This window comes from Selaginella moellendorffii, unplaced genomic scaffold, assembly GCF_000143415.4.
Source record: "Selaginella moellendorffii unplaced genomic scaffold, v1.0 SELMOscaffold_0, whole genome shotgun sequence".
NCBI lineage: Eukaryota > Viridiplantae > Streptophyta > Lycopodiopsida > Selaginellales > Selaginellaceae > Selaginella > Selaginella moellendorffii.
The window spans coordinates 6444437-6458473 of record NW_003314261.1 but is presented as its reverse complement, the minus strand read 5'-3'; the positions used below and the strand labels follow the sequence as shown (position 1 = coordinate 6458473).

The window sequence follows — 14037 nt, the reverse complement described above, 5'->3', positions numbered from 1 at the left end:
TTGTGAGCGGGCGTTCGGGGATCTCAAAAAGTTATTAACAACTCCTCCGGTTTTGGCATATCTTGACTACACTCAACTTTTTATTTTGTGCGTGGATACTTCTGACATTGGTTTTGGAGTTGTGTTAATGCAAGAGAGCTCGAGTGTGCCTGGTCAACGCCATCCCATTGCATATATAAGCTGTACATTACAACTAGCGGAGATGAACTACTCCACAATAGAGAAGGAGTGTTTAGCAGCAGTTTGGGGTTTCGAGAAACTTCATGCATATCTACATGGTTCTCGGACGTTACTTGAAGGTGACCATATTGCTGTTACTTCGTTATTAAAGCGGAAGAACCTGGTTGGCCGTACTGCTCGGTGGGCTTTGAAGCTTCAGATATATGATTTTGATGTTGTTCACTGCCTAAGGAGTTCTATGGTTGATGCTGATGCCCTTTCTCGAGCTCCTCTTCCTTCTTCATTCTCTTCTCATGTTTCTGATGAGCCTGTTGTTCCAACATTTGTGGATTTTCTAGATGAGGATTCTGTGCCGTCGATGGTTGCTGTACTTAACGTTTAGTGTCCACAAGGTGCAGAGCAAGATCTACCTTCGCTTGATGAGGTTTGCGAGGCTCAAAAGATTGAGCCATGGATTCGAAGGCTTCGAGATGGGTTTGAGAATTCTACATCACTTGCTGATGACTTGCCTTTCTGGCATTTACATTCTTAATATCATTTTGAAGGTGGCCTTCTTTATTTTGTGGGGACCGATCCTGATGATCATTTACGGCTGGTGGTGCCTTCTATCTTTATTCCGCGGTTTCTCCATGCCTACCATGATTCTTCTGTTCTAGGTGGGCATATGGGACATCATCGTGTAATTGAGAAGTTACGCAGGTCTTTCTATTGGCCGGAGATGCAACGTGATATTATCCGGTATGTGCATAGTTGCATTTGGTGCCAAACTCGTAATACTCCCCCTCGGGCTGCGGAAAGACGGTTAGAGTCAATTGCAATTTCCCGTCTGTTTGAGTTGGTGGCATTTGATCTTATGGGACCTTTTCCACGGTCAACTGCTGGCAATGAGTATGTTATTATTGCTTCTGACTATTTGACTCGTTGGGTGGAAGTTGGTGCTCTTGCTAGCGCCTCTGCAACTGCTGTTGGATACTTCCTCCTCAATCGAGTGGTGTTCCAGCATTCTTGTCTAGAGCGGATTCTTTCGGATAATGGTCCCGCATTTATGGCTGAGGCATTTCATGTTTTGACATCTCAGTTGGGGATTCGCCACACTTTCACGAGTGCTTATCATCCACAATCAGACAGTCTGGTGGAACGGCTCATTCGGACGTTCAAGGGGATGATTGTGAAGTATGTGAACTTTCAGCATTCGGATTGGGATGGTTATTTGCCATCTCTTCGGTATGCATATGTCACTGAGGTGCAGAGTTTTGTTAGTGCTTCACCATATAAACTCCTATATGGTCATGATCCAATATTACCAACAGAGCTAGGTTTACCTTCGCAATTGCCACAAGCTGCAGATGCTAAGTCATGGGATCAATATTTGACAAGCATTCTTCCACTTGTCTGAGTGAAGTCTACCAAACACTTATGCCGCGTACAAGTGGGACAAAAACGGCACTATAACTCCCATCATCGTCCACCTGCGGAGTACAAAGTGGATGATTTGGTATTAGTCCGTTTTCCCCATCTTACAGTACGTGGTTTATCTAAGGGGCTCCTTGCACAGTGGAAAGGACCATATCAAGTGTTGTGGCAAGTTGGACCACAAGTTTATGAGGTTCAGCATGACGTCCAACAGGCCGATCTTCTAGAGATTGTGCATGTGCAGCGGTTAAAATGCTTCATACAAAGGGATCAGGAGCAGTTAATACCATCTACAAATCTGCCGATGCCTCCTCCTGATGTTCCTGCAGATCTCGGCCCGTCTACAAGAGAACCCTGATGGTCTTCCATTATTCCGAGGGGAGGGGATGATGTGAGGGCCAAGTGTATGGCTATGATGCCGTATATTAATATTAACGTAGTGGGATTTTGGTAGCCGTTGGATTAGTTTCAATCTGGACCACTCACTCCTATATATAAACTAAAGTTTTTGGGCTAATTGATATGCACATTTCTGAATTCCCTTTCCATATTCCAAACACTCACAATATTTATATTTAAAATGATTAACTTATTATGTACTCCAATTGTACATATTATACTAACCTATATAATAGCTTTATGGGCTGATTACAGTAAAGTCGGCCTCCACTTCAATTTCATTGTGAGGGACAAGACCGTGTTGAGGAAGAAAGAAGACACCATCTCCATCGCACCACCAAGATGGCTCCCGGCTGCCTTGAGGAGCTCAAGGTCTTGTTCTCCTGCCTCAAAAAATCTGAAGCTACAGGCCACTGGCTCATGTGAGTCTCTTACGGTTCTAGACCTCGAGGTGTGGGGCAGCCTTGAATTGGGACCGGCCATGTGGAGCTTGCTCCCGTGCTTCCGCAAGCTCAAGTGCTTCCGGATGGCTGGAGACTTCTACAGTTCTAAGAGCCTCTTCGATCAGTCGCCATTTGCAAGCTGCCAGTTTTGAAGAGCTACGAGTGTGTCTGGAGGCGCTCCCTGCAGCAGGCCTGACGCTAGCCACGCTCAAGACTGCTAGCCTCGAGAGTTTCCATTTCTCGGGTTATTTCAAGGTTGCAGCGAGAACGAGAAAGTTTAATATTTGATTGATCTTGGCGTTCAGAAGCTTGGTGTTATGAAAGTTGGCAGCTTGGACGGAATGTCTATTGGGATCTCACACCCCGAAAGCTTGCGTGAGCTCGAGCTCTCGTGCTGGATCATCTACAATCTCAAGAAGCTGAAGATCGCTAGGAACTGGGAGCATGCTAGCGTCTTCACGTTTTGAGTCTCACCACCGAGCTATCCTTTGGAGACCACCAATGGGATTGCCATTCCAATTGGCAGAGATTTTGAGCCCGCCTGTCACCTGGAAAGCATCCATTTCGGTGTCAGGTGCATAGATTTAAAGGTTTGCTCGTTCTTACCACTCAATCGCTGATCCTTTCTTCTCATTGCAGTGGTTTCAGGGTGATGTAGATCACTTCAAGTTTGAGACGCTCACCGTGCACGTCTGGATGAATGGCTTGGAACAGGCCCCGGATCTTGATGTTCTCAGTGACTTGCTTCGCGTTCAGCTCGGGGTGCATTACATCCACGAGGACATTACCTTCAAGGATGGATCAAGCCTTCCGGCAAGCGCCAGCAGCAGACTCGTCTTCCCACCCAGAAGCAGTGATCAGTCCGGTGTCGCGCTCCATGAACAGACGCTACGTCTCGTGGCGATGCTGCCCTTCCCTTCTCGCATCTCGTTAAAGAGGGAGTGAAAGCGGTGCACTCTACGTGGATATACACGCAAAAAGTTTGAGAAGAAGAGGACGCGATCAGCACAAAGAAGATATCAAACTTCCAAATACTGTGGTCGATATGTACTCCAAGTCGGGGCGCTTTAGCATGGTTTTTGAGAGGATGCCATAGCACAACGTCATCTCTTAAATGGTGCTGATGCTCGGCTGTGTGGAGAATGGGGAGGAAGAGCTGGGAGTGGAACTTTTTGACAGGATGAAGGCTTTGAAGTTTTGTTGCTGGTATCAAGGCCTGTGCTACTCAAGCCGAGAAAGAGGCTGGAATGGAGATCAATGCCAATCTCTCTACCAAGATCAAGCTAAAGTTTCTGGAGATAGGGATGACTTGAGCTCGAGCTCAAACTATATAACAAGGACGTGACGTGTTTGGTCTCGTGCATCTATATGTGAAGTCCTCGACTGTTGCTGTTTTTGTATGCACCCAAAACAAACCCGAAATCAGATATTCCCGAGAGATTGGAGTAAAGTCCTACTTGTCTTTTATATAACAGGAGTTTTCTAGGGGAGGGAAAAGCTATGGAGGAGGTGGAAGCGGCCGTGGAGTTCCTTAAAGCAGTCGTGGAATTCTCAAGGACAGGCGTGAAACCTGACTGGATAGAGGTAGAGTATGGGCCTTATGGCATCCGTCGACAGAAGGATTGTAGGCCTAAACAGGTTAAATCTCATGAGGAGTTGGAAGAGATTGACAGGAAGAAGAAGGAGCTGTGGGAATTGCACAGCCATGGAAATGTATTTGGCACTATTTGCTCCACGTGGGTTAGCTATGGGCGCTGTGGATTTGATGATTCGGATCTCTTGTGTAGCAGGGAGCATCCTCCAGAGTATCGAGGGAAATCAGGCTCTATCCTAGATAATGATTTAGCGTTCGCTCGCCAGAGAGTCCAGAATGGCCAGGTTGAGAGGAGGATCTTGCCTCTAAGTAGATGTAAGTCATTGAATAATGAATGACGATCATTCTCCCAGAGAAATTTCTTTCCACTCGCAAAATTTGATTTTGCGCGTTGCCATCATCCCCTTGCTCTCTGTGTGTTTTCCAACCTCTCTTTGTAGGCCGGGGTGGAGAACGGTTTGGCAAGCTTCTGCATATGGTACGGTATTTGCTCGGTAAGATCTTCGACTTTTCTCTCTAGCCACATTGTCATCACGTCTGGAAAGGTTGTTCGTTTGGTACATGTTTCCAGTACATCAGTGCCGTAGTCGCGATCCCGAACAGCTTGTTTATCTTTTTCACAATGTTCCAGAGACGTAAAGGCTGCAGTTGATACTGTGATCAACAGAAACAAGTAAAAGCTTCACTATGCTGCCTTTAAAGTGAGGTTTTCGCTTTAATAGTATCCCTTCTGCAGCGGCATTGGATTCCACAGCGGCAGCCGTGCTGAGTACTGATCAGAGAGATGCTGCTGCCATATGGCATTCAGATGTTGAAAAGGAAAAAGGTAATTACTTGTTGGCTTTAAATAAATTGTTTTTGCTGACAACCCTAAGGGTAGGGTATGGGAAAGCAAGAGTCAACGTTCAAGATTAAGTATACACACATCTTTTGTAGGATGTTTCCAGAGCGCGTTTGGGATGTTTTACAGGAGAAGCTAAATGCTTCAGATCTTAGCGGCTTCTGCTTGGCGTTGGACTGTGAGTATGATAGAGTGGTACGCGCTTGTCTTAGAGAAGGATTCCCCAATAGGGCAGCCTCCATGCTTTTGGAGCCTAAACTTTATAGGTGCAAGGAGGAAACATATGCAGAGTTCATTCAGAGCCCAATGATGTGGATGGCCATGGTTGAGTTTATACAGGTGTTCAGACTAATGAAGGATCTGGGCTACAGGCGCACCAAGGAGATGTTTGAGAAGCTCATCATAGAATTTGATGTGCTCCTCCCGGCAGAGGAAGAAAGATATACCAAGAGAGTCAGGAGGGGTGATATGAGTGATGGCTTGAATCGCTTGGGACTGTATAGGATGGCTGGTCGCAAAGGGGAATACATAGCAGAGCTTGCTGATGAGATGGTGAAAGAAGGATATGTCCCAAGCCCCAGAATTGAGAGCATTGTTGACAAGCGCCATCAAAGCTGCCCGTATCTTAACGATCTCCACTTGTTGAGAGAGTTCTCCAGATTGGAGAAAGAGGAGCGGTATTTGCTGACATTCATGGCGCTGGCAGGGGGAGCGAGAAGTGGGTTGCTGCGGATCACGTCGTATGTTGAGCAAAACAATTGCAACGAGGACACCGTCAAGGCCATGCTCGCTGTCGTCGACGCACACCTCATGTCGACGTCCTCAACCGGCGAGTCGTTGGTCTTGTATCTCAAGATGAAGGCCGACTACAATCGCTACCTCGTTGATTTGAAGACCGGCCAACAACGCCAGGAGGCCGAACAAGCCACCCTCATGGCCTTCAAGATCGCCCAGGTATTTTTTATTTTATTTTATGGTTTTCATAGCTCTTTTTCTTTTGGTTTTGACAACATCTGGTTTTGAATGTGTCAGGAGCATGCTTTTGCGGAGCTTCCTCCGACGCACTCCTTCCGACTGGGACTCGCGCTGAACTTGTCGGCGTTTTGCTTCGAGCATCTCAACTCTCTGGATCGGGCTTGTTTTGTGGCACAGCAGGTATGCAAGCGTACGTTGTTTCTTGTGCTAATCCTGCTGCATTGTTTTTTCAGGCTATTGATGAGGCACAGGCCAAAGTGGAGGCGTCGGGGAAGGAGCCCCGGAGGGAAACCAGCCGGATCATGGAGCTCCTCCGGCAAAACCTCGCGGTTTGGACGAGAATGAGTATTGAATCATCCCTCTAAGTTGTGAATTCTAAGACCTGTGCCTAGGTTTGCCGACAATTGCCTAGTGTTGCAACTTGGATGATTCCAAGGGAAACTCAGCAGTGATAGAACTCGGTTTGACATTGAAACTCAGTTTCAGGCTTGGTATTGGAGAGAATTCATATATATAGTTTCCTGCTGTACGCAAGACGAGCCACCAGGAACAGAACGTCCCCGGCTCGAATCCAAGCCCTGAATGGACAGAAGAAGGGATTCACGCACATTGTTTTCTCAAGGATATGTATTCTAGCCTGATAAGTTCTTCCCAAAGCTTGTAAATGCGCATCGTGTAGCGTGATTAATTTTGTGCTTATGCCATTACCGATTGTTCGTGCGTTAGTAAGAGAAGATCTTCTAAACAACCCTTTTAATTTAAAAAATTCTCAAAAATGATTCAAAATTTAAATTTAAAATGACGATAATAGGTAATATATTATACTATGTTATAATCACTCCAAATATTATACTGTATATTATAACGAAAGTTCAGGTAAAGTGTACATTTTTATAAAATTTACTTATGCCAAGTGAAAACACTAAACCCTGAACACTGTTTTATATCATTGTTCTTCTTGAGGAATGGCGAGGTTGAAAAGAGCTGATTTGCGTGAGGCCGTGATGCAAATCGAGCAGCAGCGATGCGATCCGGATGGAGATCTCTGCGCGTTTCTCTTGCGGCAGTGCGGATCCAAGGCGCTGCTCGAGGGGCGGCGAATCCATTCCGTGCTCGCCGATCATGGCATGGATTCACAGACCCTGTTGGGCAATCTCCTCGTTCACATGTACACCAAATGCGAGAGGTTTCAGGAAGCTGGAGCGACGCAATGTCTTCTCGTGGAATAACATGATCGTCGCCCGCCGGCATGGTGGATTCGGCGAGAGATCGAGAGCACACCACAGAGAACGATGATCCAAGCGTATGCTTGAAACGGGCATATGGGTTGCTGCCTCTGGCTTTTAGACAGGATTGCCACGCGATCTCGACCACGCCATCGATTTCTTCCTCACAGGGATTACATGAACGTCTTGATAAACGCTTTTGTGCGGAGCGGGCAAGATGATCGCGCGGGACTTGTGTTTGAGAGGATTCAGCGTTCAAAGCGTTCTCTCCTGGAACATTGCTATCCAAGGCTATGCTCTAAAGGGCATCTGGAAGAGGTCAAAACGCTGTCCGATCGAATGCCCGAAGAAGACGTTGTGGCTGGAAACGCGAGGATGGGCGCATATGCCCAGCATGGGCATCTAGGTAAAGCGATTGCGGTGTTTGATCCCATGGAGCAGTGCAATGTTATCACTTCCTCTTCGATGATGGTGGCGTTAATTCACGGTGACGAGCACGATCGAGCTCGGTGGTTCTTCGATTCCCTGGCAGAGAAGAGCGTCGTGACTTGGAACTCTATGATCCACGCTGATGTCCGAGCCGGGCATATGGACCACGCGAGCAAACTCTTTCACGAGATGCCCGTGCTCTCTTGCAACGCCGGCTATGACCTTTCCTGCGACGCCAAGAGCGCCCTCCAGATCTTCGAGAGAATGCCGCAGCGAGGAACTTCGTCTGGCAACGCAATGTTTCGAGCATTCGCCCAGAACGGTGCTCGAGAGATCTTCCACTCGCTCATGCGACACCGCGACGTCGTCTCCTGGAACATCGCGATTGCGTCTTACGCCCAGAGCAGCGACAATCGCCCTTTTCGGCAAGATCCCGTCCAGGAGCGTTGTCACCTGGAAAGGCTGGCGAAATGCACAGGTAAGATGCTTTCTTCCTTGTGTTCGTTTCTAGATTTCTATGGATGAGAACATGAAATTGTACTGGGGTCTTGATCCAAGCACCGGAGATTTTCAGCGGGTATGGCTTGCTGGACGTTGTGTTCTCGAGCTTTGCTATGATTATTGTCAGCAAGATAACGTTTGCTCTTCCCGGAACTCTCCGTTGCTAATGCTTGCTGCTTTAGGCCTAATTCTTTTGTGCTCCTCTGGTAGATTGGAGACGAGACTTTCATCATCGCAGCTCTGATGGCGATGAGGCATCCGCGAGCCATAGTTCTTTCTGGAGCTCTCACCGTGCTTGCTCTCATGACTGTAAGTTCTCGTAAGCTTTCTTTCCTGTTTACTCAGGTGCTTTTATTCTTTTGCTAACAGGTTTTCTGCACCGTTCTTGGAAGAATCTTATCTCGCGAAGGCACATCAATAGTTTTGCCACTGGTATGGATTTCTCTTCGTTCCTTTCTTTTCCTCAGTTATTCCTTGTTGCAGTGTTGTATACTTTCTTTGGATTGCGGCTATTGTATATAGCGTGGAAGCCGGGCTATATACAAGCTTTCCTCTTTCGTTCCCGCAGGTCGAGGAGAAACTGGAAGGCAGCACGCATGGAAAGTCAAGAATCCGAAAATTTTTCTGCGCTCCAATCTTTTTGGAGGTATACTCACATCCAAGGTTTCATTCTCTGGCTGATCAAAATCAAGCCTTCACCCTTTTGGCGGATGGGAGATAGAAGCCAGATCGCAACGATTGCCAGTAAGTTTACATTTTTTTTGCTTGATCCAACTTAGAAATTTCTTCCTTAGATTTCTAGCTTGCTGCTCACAAAAACGCTGTGGGATTTACGCTGGGAGCAATCGTTGGACACACCTTGTGTAACTCTGGCCATGAGAATATCACTCTATCGTTTCTACGATCTCTACCGTTAATTGACCAACGCACACTTTGACGGCCACGATTCTTTTACGTGTACTATCGTTTTCCCGCCCAGTCCAGGGTATTTGAGCTAGCTAGGGTTTTTCTGGATGAGTGCGCGATGGAATCGCCACGGATGGATCCGGCTGCCGGGGATGTCGAAGAGATTATCAACGCATTGGATCCGAATTCGTCGGTGGAGCTGGACCTCGCGCGGCTACGCGGCGTCCTGGAGAATGTGAGTGTTTCTTGGTATAGGCGATTCTTTTTCACAGTAGCAGTGGCCGCTCTTCAGGTCCAAATCCATGGCTTCCAGCGGCGGCACTGTGGGCGTTTGGAGGAATTGCTGAAGCGGCTCCAATCTATTCAGCGTCCTGAAATTCTCGTGACTGAGGAGTTTTTCGAAGCGCTGGCGAAGCTCTATGATAATCTTGTCACTGGGGATTTCACTCGGAGGGAGGTTTTGTCGTTGAATTTGCAGCTTTTGTTTGTCATCGAAGATCTAAGCGATCATCCTCAAGGTGAGCGGTCGTATGTAGAGATGAGGCCTTAGTGATTTTCCTTTCTCTTTCGTTACACAGGCAAAGTTCTTTCTGGGAAGCACTTCATCACCAGGCTTCTTACGTTGGCTTGCGCTAAGTCGGGGTCTTTAAAACTCAAGCGGGCTTCTGTGGAGACTCTTTGTGCCTTGATTACTCGATCGGCCGAGAACCAGAAGTTTCTGATACTTCACGTGACTGGATGGTGAGTTCGGCTATGCATTCCAGTTTACGTTTCTAACGTTTTCATGCAGCTACAAGCTTTTCAAGGTTTTTCTCCCGAAGTGTGGAGACTTCCAACTTCAAGCTAGTGCTGCGGAGATACTTTTTCGATTAACAAGGAGACACAAGAGGCTCCTGGATATAGTCGATGACGATGCTGCGAAGAGGGCAATGCTATCCATGCACGAGATGAAAAGGCCAGATGTCAAGACCGGCATTAGGACCTTCGTTAACTTGGTCAATGAGTCCCTGGGAGCATCGAGAAGGTGAGAGCAGAGTGCTGACTTTCTGACTCACTGTGCGGATTTTTCTATGCTGTAGCGTTCATTCCTTTCGAGCCTTACAAGTTTTCATCGATGGCAACGAACATACTCCTCACGAAGAAGTATGGGTGCATATCGGAGTGGATCATATCAGCTACTACACAAACTCACCAAGCAAAGTAAGAGAGTGCAATTACAATCAAAGTTGTTTCTGAGGTCAAACTTAACAGGAGTTTGAAGGCGCTGCAGAGATAATGGATTTTGATTTTAAGAATATCAAAGAGATCAAAGGTGAGTTACACTCACAAGTACGGCTAAGCTAGCTATGATGATTTAGTGCTCTCCTCGTCATCTTTGGAGCTCGTTATTTGGAAGCCTCAGGACGATGCTGCCGTTCCAACAAGAACTATAGCACGCTTTCGATTTTCTTCAGAAGGTATGCGTTGGTTTATCGAATGAGCGGTTCTAAAGTCTTTTGCCTGGATGAAGATGCAAGGCTCGCTTATGAGTGCTGCAGGGGAAGGCTGTCCTCGCTAAATGCAACAGTTCCACCATCAAGTAGTCAGATTCCTTGGACGGGCAAGACATCAATAGGAATTGCGGTGCCTCTGCCAAGAATTACAGACTTCCCAATCATGCCCGGTTGCGCAGACGACAGAACTACAAGAGGTAGCGGTTTTCTCCGAGAAAGGTTTTCTTCTAAATTCTCAAGTTTCTATTTGTAGATGTGCTTGTACCAACGACTATCGACAACGTAGTACCAGGGCTTGATACGGACACTAAAGGTAGAGGTCTTTTGTAATATCCCTGTTTGGTGCCAGCGGCTGTTGACTTACCCTTAGACAACGTGAAAGTTCCGCATTCGCCGGAGGTACCCTCTCATTCAATTCCCGATGTAGCAGAGGTTGAGGAAAAAGAAAACGTTGGCCACCTTCGTAGCAAGTTGAAGGCTATGCTTGATGGACCAACAAAGAAAGCGATCGAGAAACTCAAGGTCATCCAAGGTATCAAAGAAGTTCTGTAATACATTGGTAATTCTGTTTTTTCTTGTGGCAGAGAGAAGTCCCAGCGTGCAAAGGCAGATCCAGGCCCCGATTCACACTAGAGCACGAGGTACTACGATGCCAGCTTATTATCATTCTTTAACAGCACTATTTGCAGGTCGGCCGAGAAAGAAAGCGGCGCCTAAAACACAGAAGCCAGGTAGGCGAATCAGGTACCTATTGATAGTGCTGAATGCTTTACATTGCAGAGGAAAAGGTTTTATGTGCAGTCGAGCTATCAGAAAATGACAAACCCGCCAAGCTGTTTCGTGAGAGGAAGCTTCCTCCAAGACCAACCAAAGAGGCTGCAGCACCACTTAAGCCATTGTTTAGCGCCACGAAAGAGATGATAGCAGAAGGTAACCTCTGATTATTATTCTTGACTTCTTGTTAAGGTTTCATGTGCAGTCGAGCTATCAGAAGACGACAAACCCGCCAAGCTGTTTCGTGAGAGGGAGCTTCTTCCAGCACCAAACAATGACGCTGCACCACCACTGGAATTTGGCAACCCATTGGTTAGCGCCACGAAAGGGATTATAGCAGAAGGTAACCTCTGATTATTATCCTCGATTTGTCGCTAAGGTTTTATGTTCAGAATATGACAAACCCGCCAAGCTGTTTCGTGAAAGGGAGCTTCCTCCAGCACCAACCAATGACGCTGCACCACTTGAATTTGGCAAGCCATTGTTTAGCGCCACGAAAGAGATGGTAGTAGAAGGTAACCTCGGAGTACTTGTCTTTAAGATCGCTAAGGTTTTATGTGCAGTCGATCTCTCAGAAAATGACAGACCCGCCAAGCTGTTTCGTGAGAGGCCAGCACCAAGCAATGACGCTGCACCACCACTTGAATTTGGCAAGCCATTGATTAGCGCCACGAAAGAGATGGTCGTAGAAGGTAATCTTGGAGTACTTGTCTTTAAGATCGCTAAGGTTTAATGTGCAGTCGAGCTCTCAGAAAATGACAGACCCGCCAAGCTGTTCCGTGAGAGGGAGCTTCCTCCAGCACCAAGCAATGACGCTGCACCACCAGTTGAATTTGGCAAGCCATTGTTTAGCGCCACGAAAGAGATGACAGAGATCAAGACCCGGCGGCGCAGGCGGTATACACTTGCAGAGTTGACAAGCGGCATAGAACACGTGAATTTGGCTTCAGAAACAAAGCGTCCAAAATTTGAGAAGGACAACAGTGTTACTCCAGAGTCTCCAATTTGCGATCCCTGCGATGATGATGACATGGATCGGTAAAAATTCTTTGCACCTCAGGATTTGTACTGATCGAAACTTCTTTCAGGGTCGTTGTGCTCTTTGCGAACATGCTGAACAAGTTCAAGAAGAAGTTGCAGTCTCGAGTTCGTGATAAAACTGCTCATATAATAACTTCCACCTCGGAGGCGATCAAATCGGAGGCAGCCTCTGTTGAGTTACAGATTAAGAAGGGCACGTACGTAAGCTCTTTATTTGTTGTTGGTAAGGTTGTGTAACTCCTTTAAACTACAGGGATGATTATGCTCAACAATGTAGAGACAAGCTTGGTCGGATAGAACTGGACCTGCATGGTATGTTAATGTGGAGCAAACCTGGTTTAGGCTCGCTTCTGATATCATTTACAGAGAAAGCCAAGAGCTTCAAGAAGCTCTGTGAAGATTTTGACAACTTGTTCAAGCACCACAGCGAACAATTAGAGCAAATCCAGACTCAGATGGAATGTACTGACGACGAACTCAACGCCTTGTCGGAAAAACGAAGTAGGCTCTTTCCCTCTGTTGCTTGTTTTTACTAAACGAGTGTTTTCTTGAATCAGAGCTAACACAGAGAAAATTGATTGCGCAAATGCAAATGAGGGGCGAAGAACTTCTCAGCGAAGCAGAATCCAAGATTCTTGCCGTCCAAAAGGTTGGTTGAATGTAGTCGGTTTTAAAACTGCAAGTGTATTAACACTGCTCACAGGCTGCCAAGCACATGCAGGGCTTCAAGCAAATACTCCAGCAACTGGTAATGGACACTGTAGAGTTATAAATTGCGGGGTCGTTTAGCATCCGTTAATAAGAATGACATCGTTTGCCCAACAACAAAGAGAAAAAGAAAAAAAAAATTGTAGTGTACTTGAAAATCTTCTTCTGAGTGTACAAGAAAAACTCACTTGATAATCTTCTAGAGTTCATGTAAGACCCTGGCAATTGACTTTCAAAGCTCAAATTTGGCAACCCAAACCATACTTCATCATATTAATTAAATGTAATAATCCTATACTCATCTAACCACTCTTTGTCATATCTACATCTAAATTGTTGGATTCCTCACCATGAGATCATACATTACCTAGTTGAAAGACAAACCATCAATGCACCAGAATTGCTGACAACTTTCTATTAAAAACCTACTGAGCAAACTAAGGGTGAAAACTTGAGTCGAGTGCAAAGAATTTTCTATCTGCACTGTGGATTGTCAATTAATAATTGAAAATATTTTTTCTTTTAATATATTTCTTTCTTAATCTTTTCAAACACTACCAATTGTCATATTTATATTGCATTTATTTGCAAAATTCAAGATTTGCGTTTTCAACTTTTTTTAATAGAAGCTAGAACTTCTCGGAATTTTTCTTCAGTTCATGGCACGCTTTCTTGAGCAGGGCAAGGTCACGGGCAGTAGCTTCATACCACTCTTGAGACAAAACCTGCGTAACTCGGGCTCTGCCAAATCCAACCAGCTTAACACGGAGCTTCCCAGCCTCGTCCACTTTGCTCACAACCTTGGACGTGTTCATGTCGTAGATGGCAATCCCCCGCTTGTGAATCTCGCGCAAGCACTCCATCGCCTGTCTCAGAGTCTCCTCCTGGTCGCTGAAAATGGCCTTGGAAGGATTGGACCACTGCTCCAGCTCGCTGATGCCACCGTCGCTCATCATAACGAAGACGAACATCGCCCCCTTGAGGAACCCCCACGACAGAAGCTTGGGAACCGCAGACCCCTGTATGTGCCTGAGCTTCATGTAGCAATCCACCTCCAGGGCAAGCCTGGACAGAGCGAGATTGGTACCGGCCCTGAACTGACTCGTCAAGTCCC

At 46.4% G+C, this 14037-nt stretch overlaps 3 protein-coding genes across 7 annotated transcripts; all 3 read left to right on the top strand.

Moving 5' to 3' along the window:
• Nucleotides 1–5339: 5339 nt before the first annotated feature.
• LOC9643108 (14-3-3-like protein) lies at nucleotides 5340–6487 on the top strand. Its single transcript, XM_002961250.2, has 3 exons — nucleotides 5340–5824; nucleotides 5903–6025; nucleotides 6079–6487. The coding sequence occupies exons 1-3, from the start codon at nucleotides 5375–5377 to the stop codon at nucleotides 6208–6210; spliced, it is 705 nt and encodes a 234-aa protein (XP_002961296.2). The 5' UTR covers nucleotides 5340–5374; the 3' UTR covers nucleotides 6211–6487.
• A 338-nt stretch (nucleotides 6488–6825) lies between these two features.
• LOC112346796 (pentatricopeptide repeat-containing protein At4g02750-like) lies at nucleotides 6826–8918 on the top strand. Of its 3 annotated transcripts, XM_024676475.1 has the most exons (6): nucleotides 6826–7978; nucleotides 8212–8310; nucleotides 8371–8433; nucleotides 8485–8647; nucleotides 8723–8745; nucleotides 8796–8918. In XM_024676475.1, the coding sequence occupies exons 1-6, from the start codon at nucleotides 7168–7170 to the stop codon at nucleotides 8801–8803; spliced, it is 1167 nt and encodes a 388-aa protein (XP_024532243.1). In that variant the 5' UTR covers nucleotides 6826–7167; the 3' UTR covers nucleotides 8804–8918. The 3 variants fall into 3 exon arrangements, with proteins under 3 accessions (XP_024532243.1, XP_024532239.1, XP_024532235.1); XM_024676471.1 differs by having other exon boundaries at nucleotides 8485–8745; XM_024676467.1 differs by having other exon boundaries at nucleotides 8485–8918.
• A 30-nt stretch (nucleotides 8919–8948) lies between these two features.
• Nucleotides 8949–13126, top strand: LOC9633014. 3 transcript variants are annotated; one of them, XM_024676461.1, is made up of 22 exons: nucleotides 8949–9142; nucleotides 9200–9425; nucleotides 9486–9648; nucleotides 9698–9931; nucleotides 9987–10107; nucleotides 10159–10219; nucleotides 10266–10364; nucleotides 10418–10597; nucleotides 10654–10713; nucleotides 10783–10932; nucleotides 10985–11041; nucleotides 11090–11131; nucleotides 11181–11330; nucleotides 11380–11517; nucleotides 11567–11689; nucleotides 11738–11866; nucleotides 11915–12212; nucleotides 12263–12412; nucleotides 12469–12527; nucleotides 12582–12716; nucleotides 12773–12864; nucleotides 12919–13126. In XM_024676461.1, exons 1-22 carry the CDS (start codon nucleotides 9026–9028, stop codon nucleotides 12985–12987), a joined length of 2853 nt encoding a protein of 950 aa, XP_024532229.1. In that variant the 5' UTR covers nucleotides 8949–9025; the 3' UTR covers nucleotides 12988–13126. The 3 variants fall into 3 exon arrangements, with proteins under 3 accessions (XP_024532229.1, XP_024532223.1, XP_024532214.1); XM_024676455.1 differs by having other exon boundaries at nucleotides 10771–10932; nucleotides 11750–11866; XM_024676446.1 differs by having other exon boundaries at nucleotides 10771–10932.
• The last annotated feature ends 911 nt before the right edge of the window (nucleotides 13127–14037 follow it).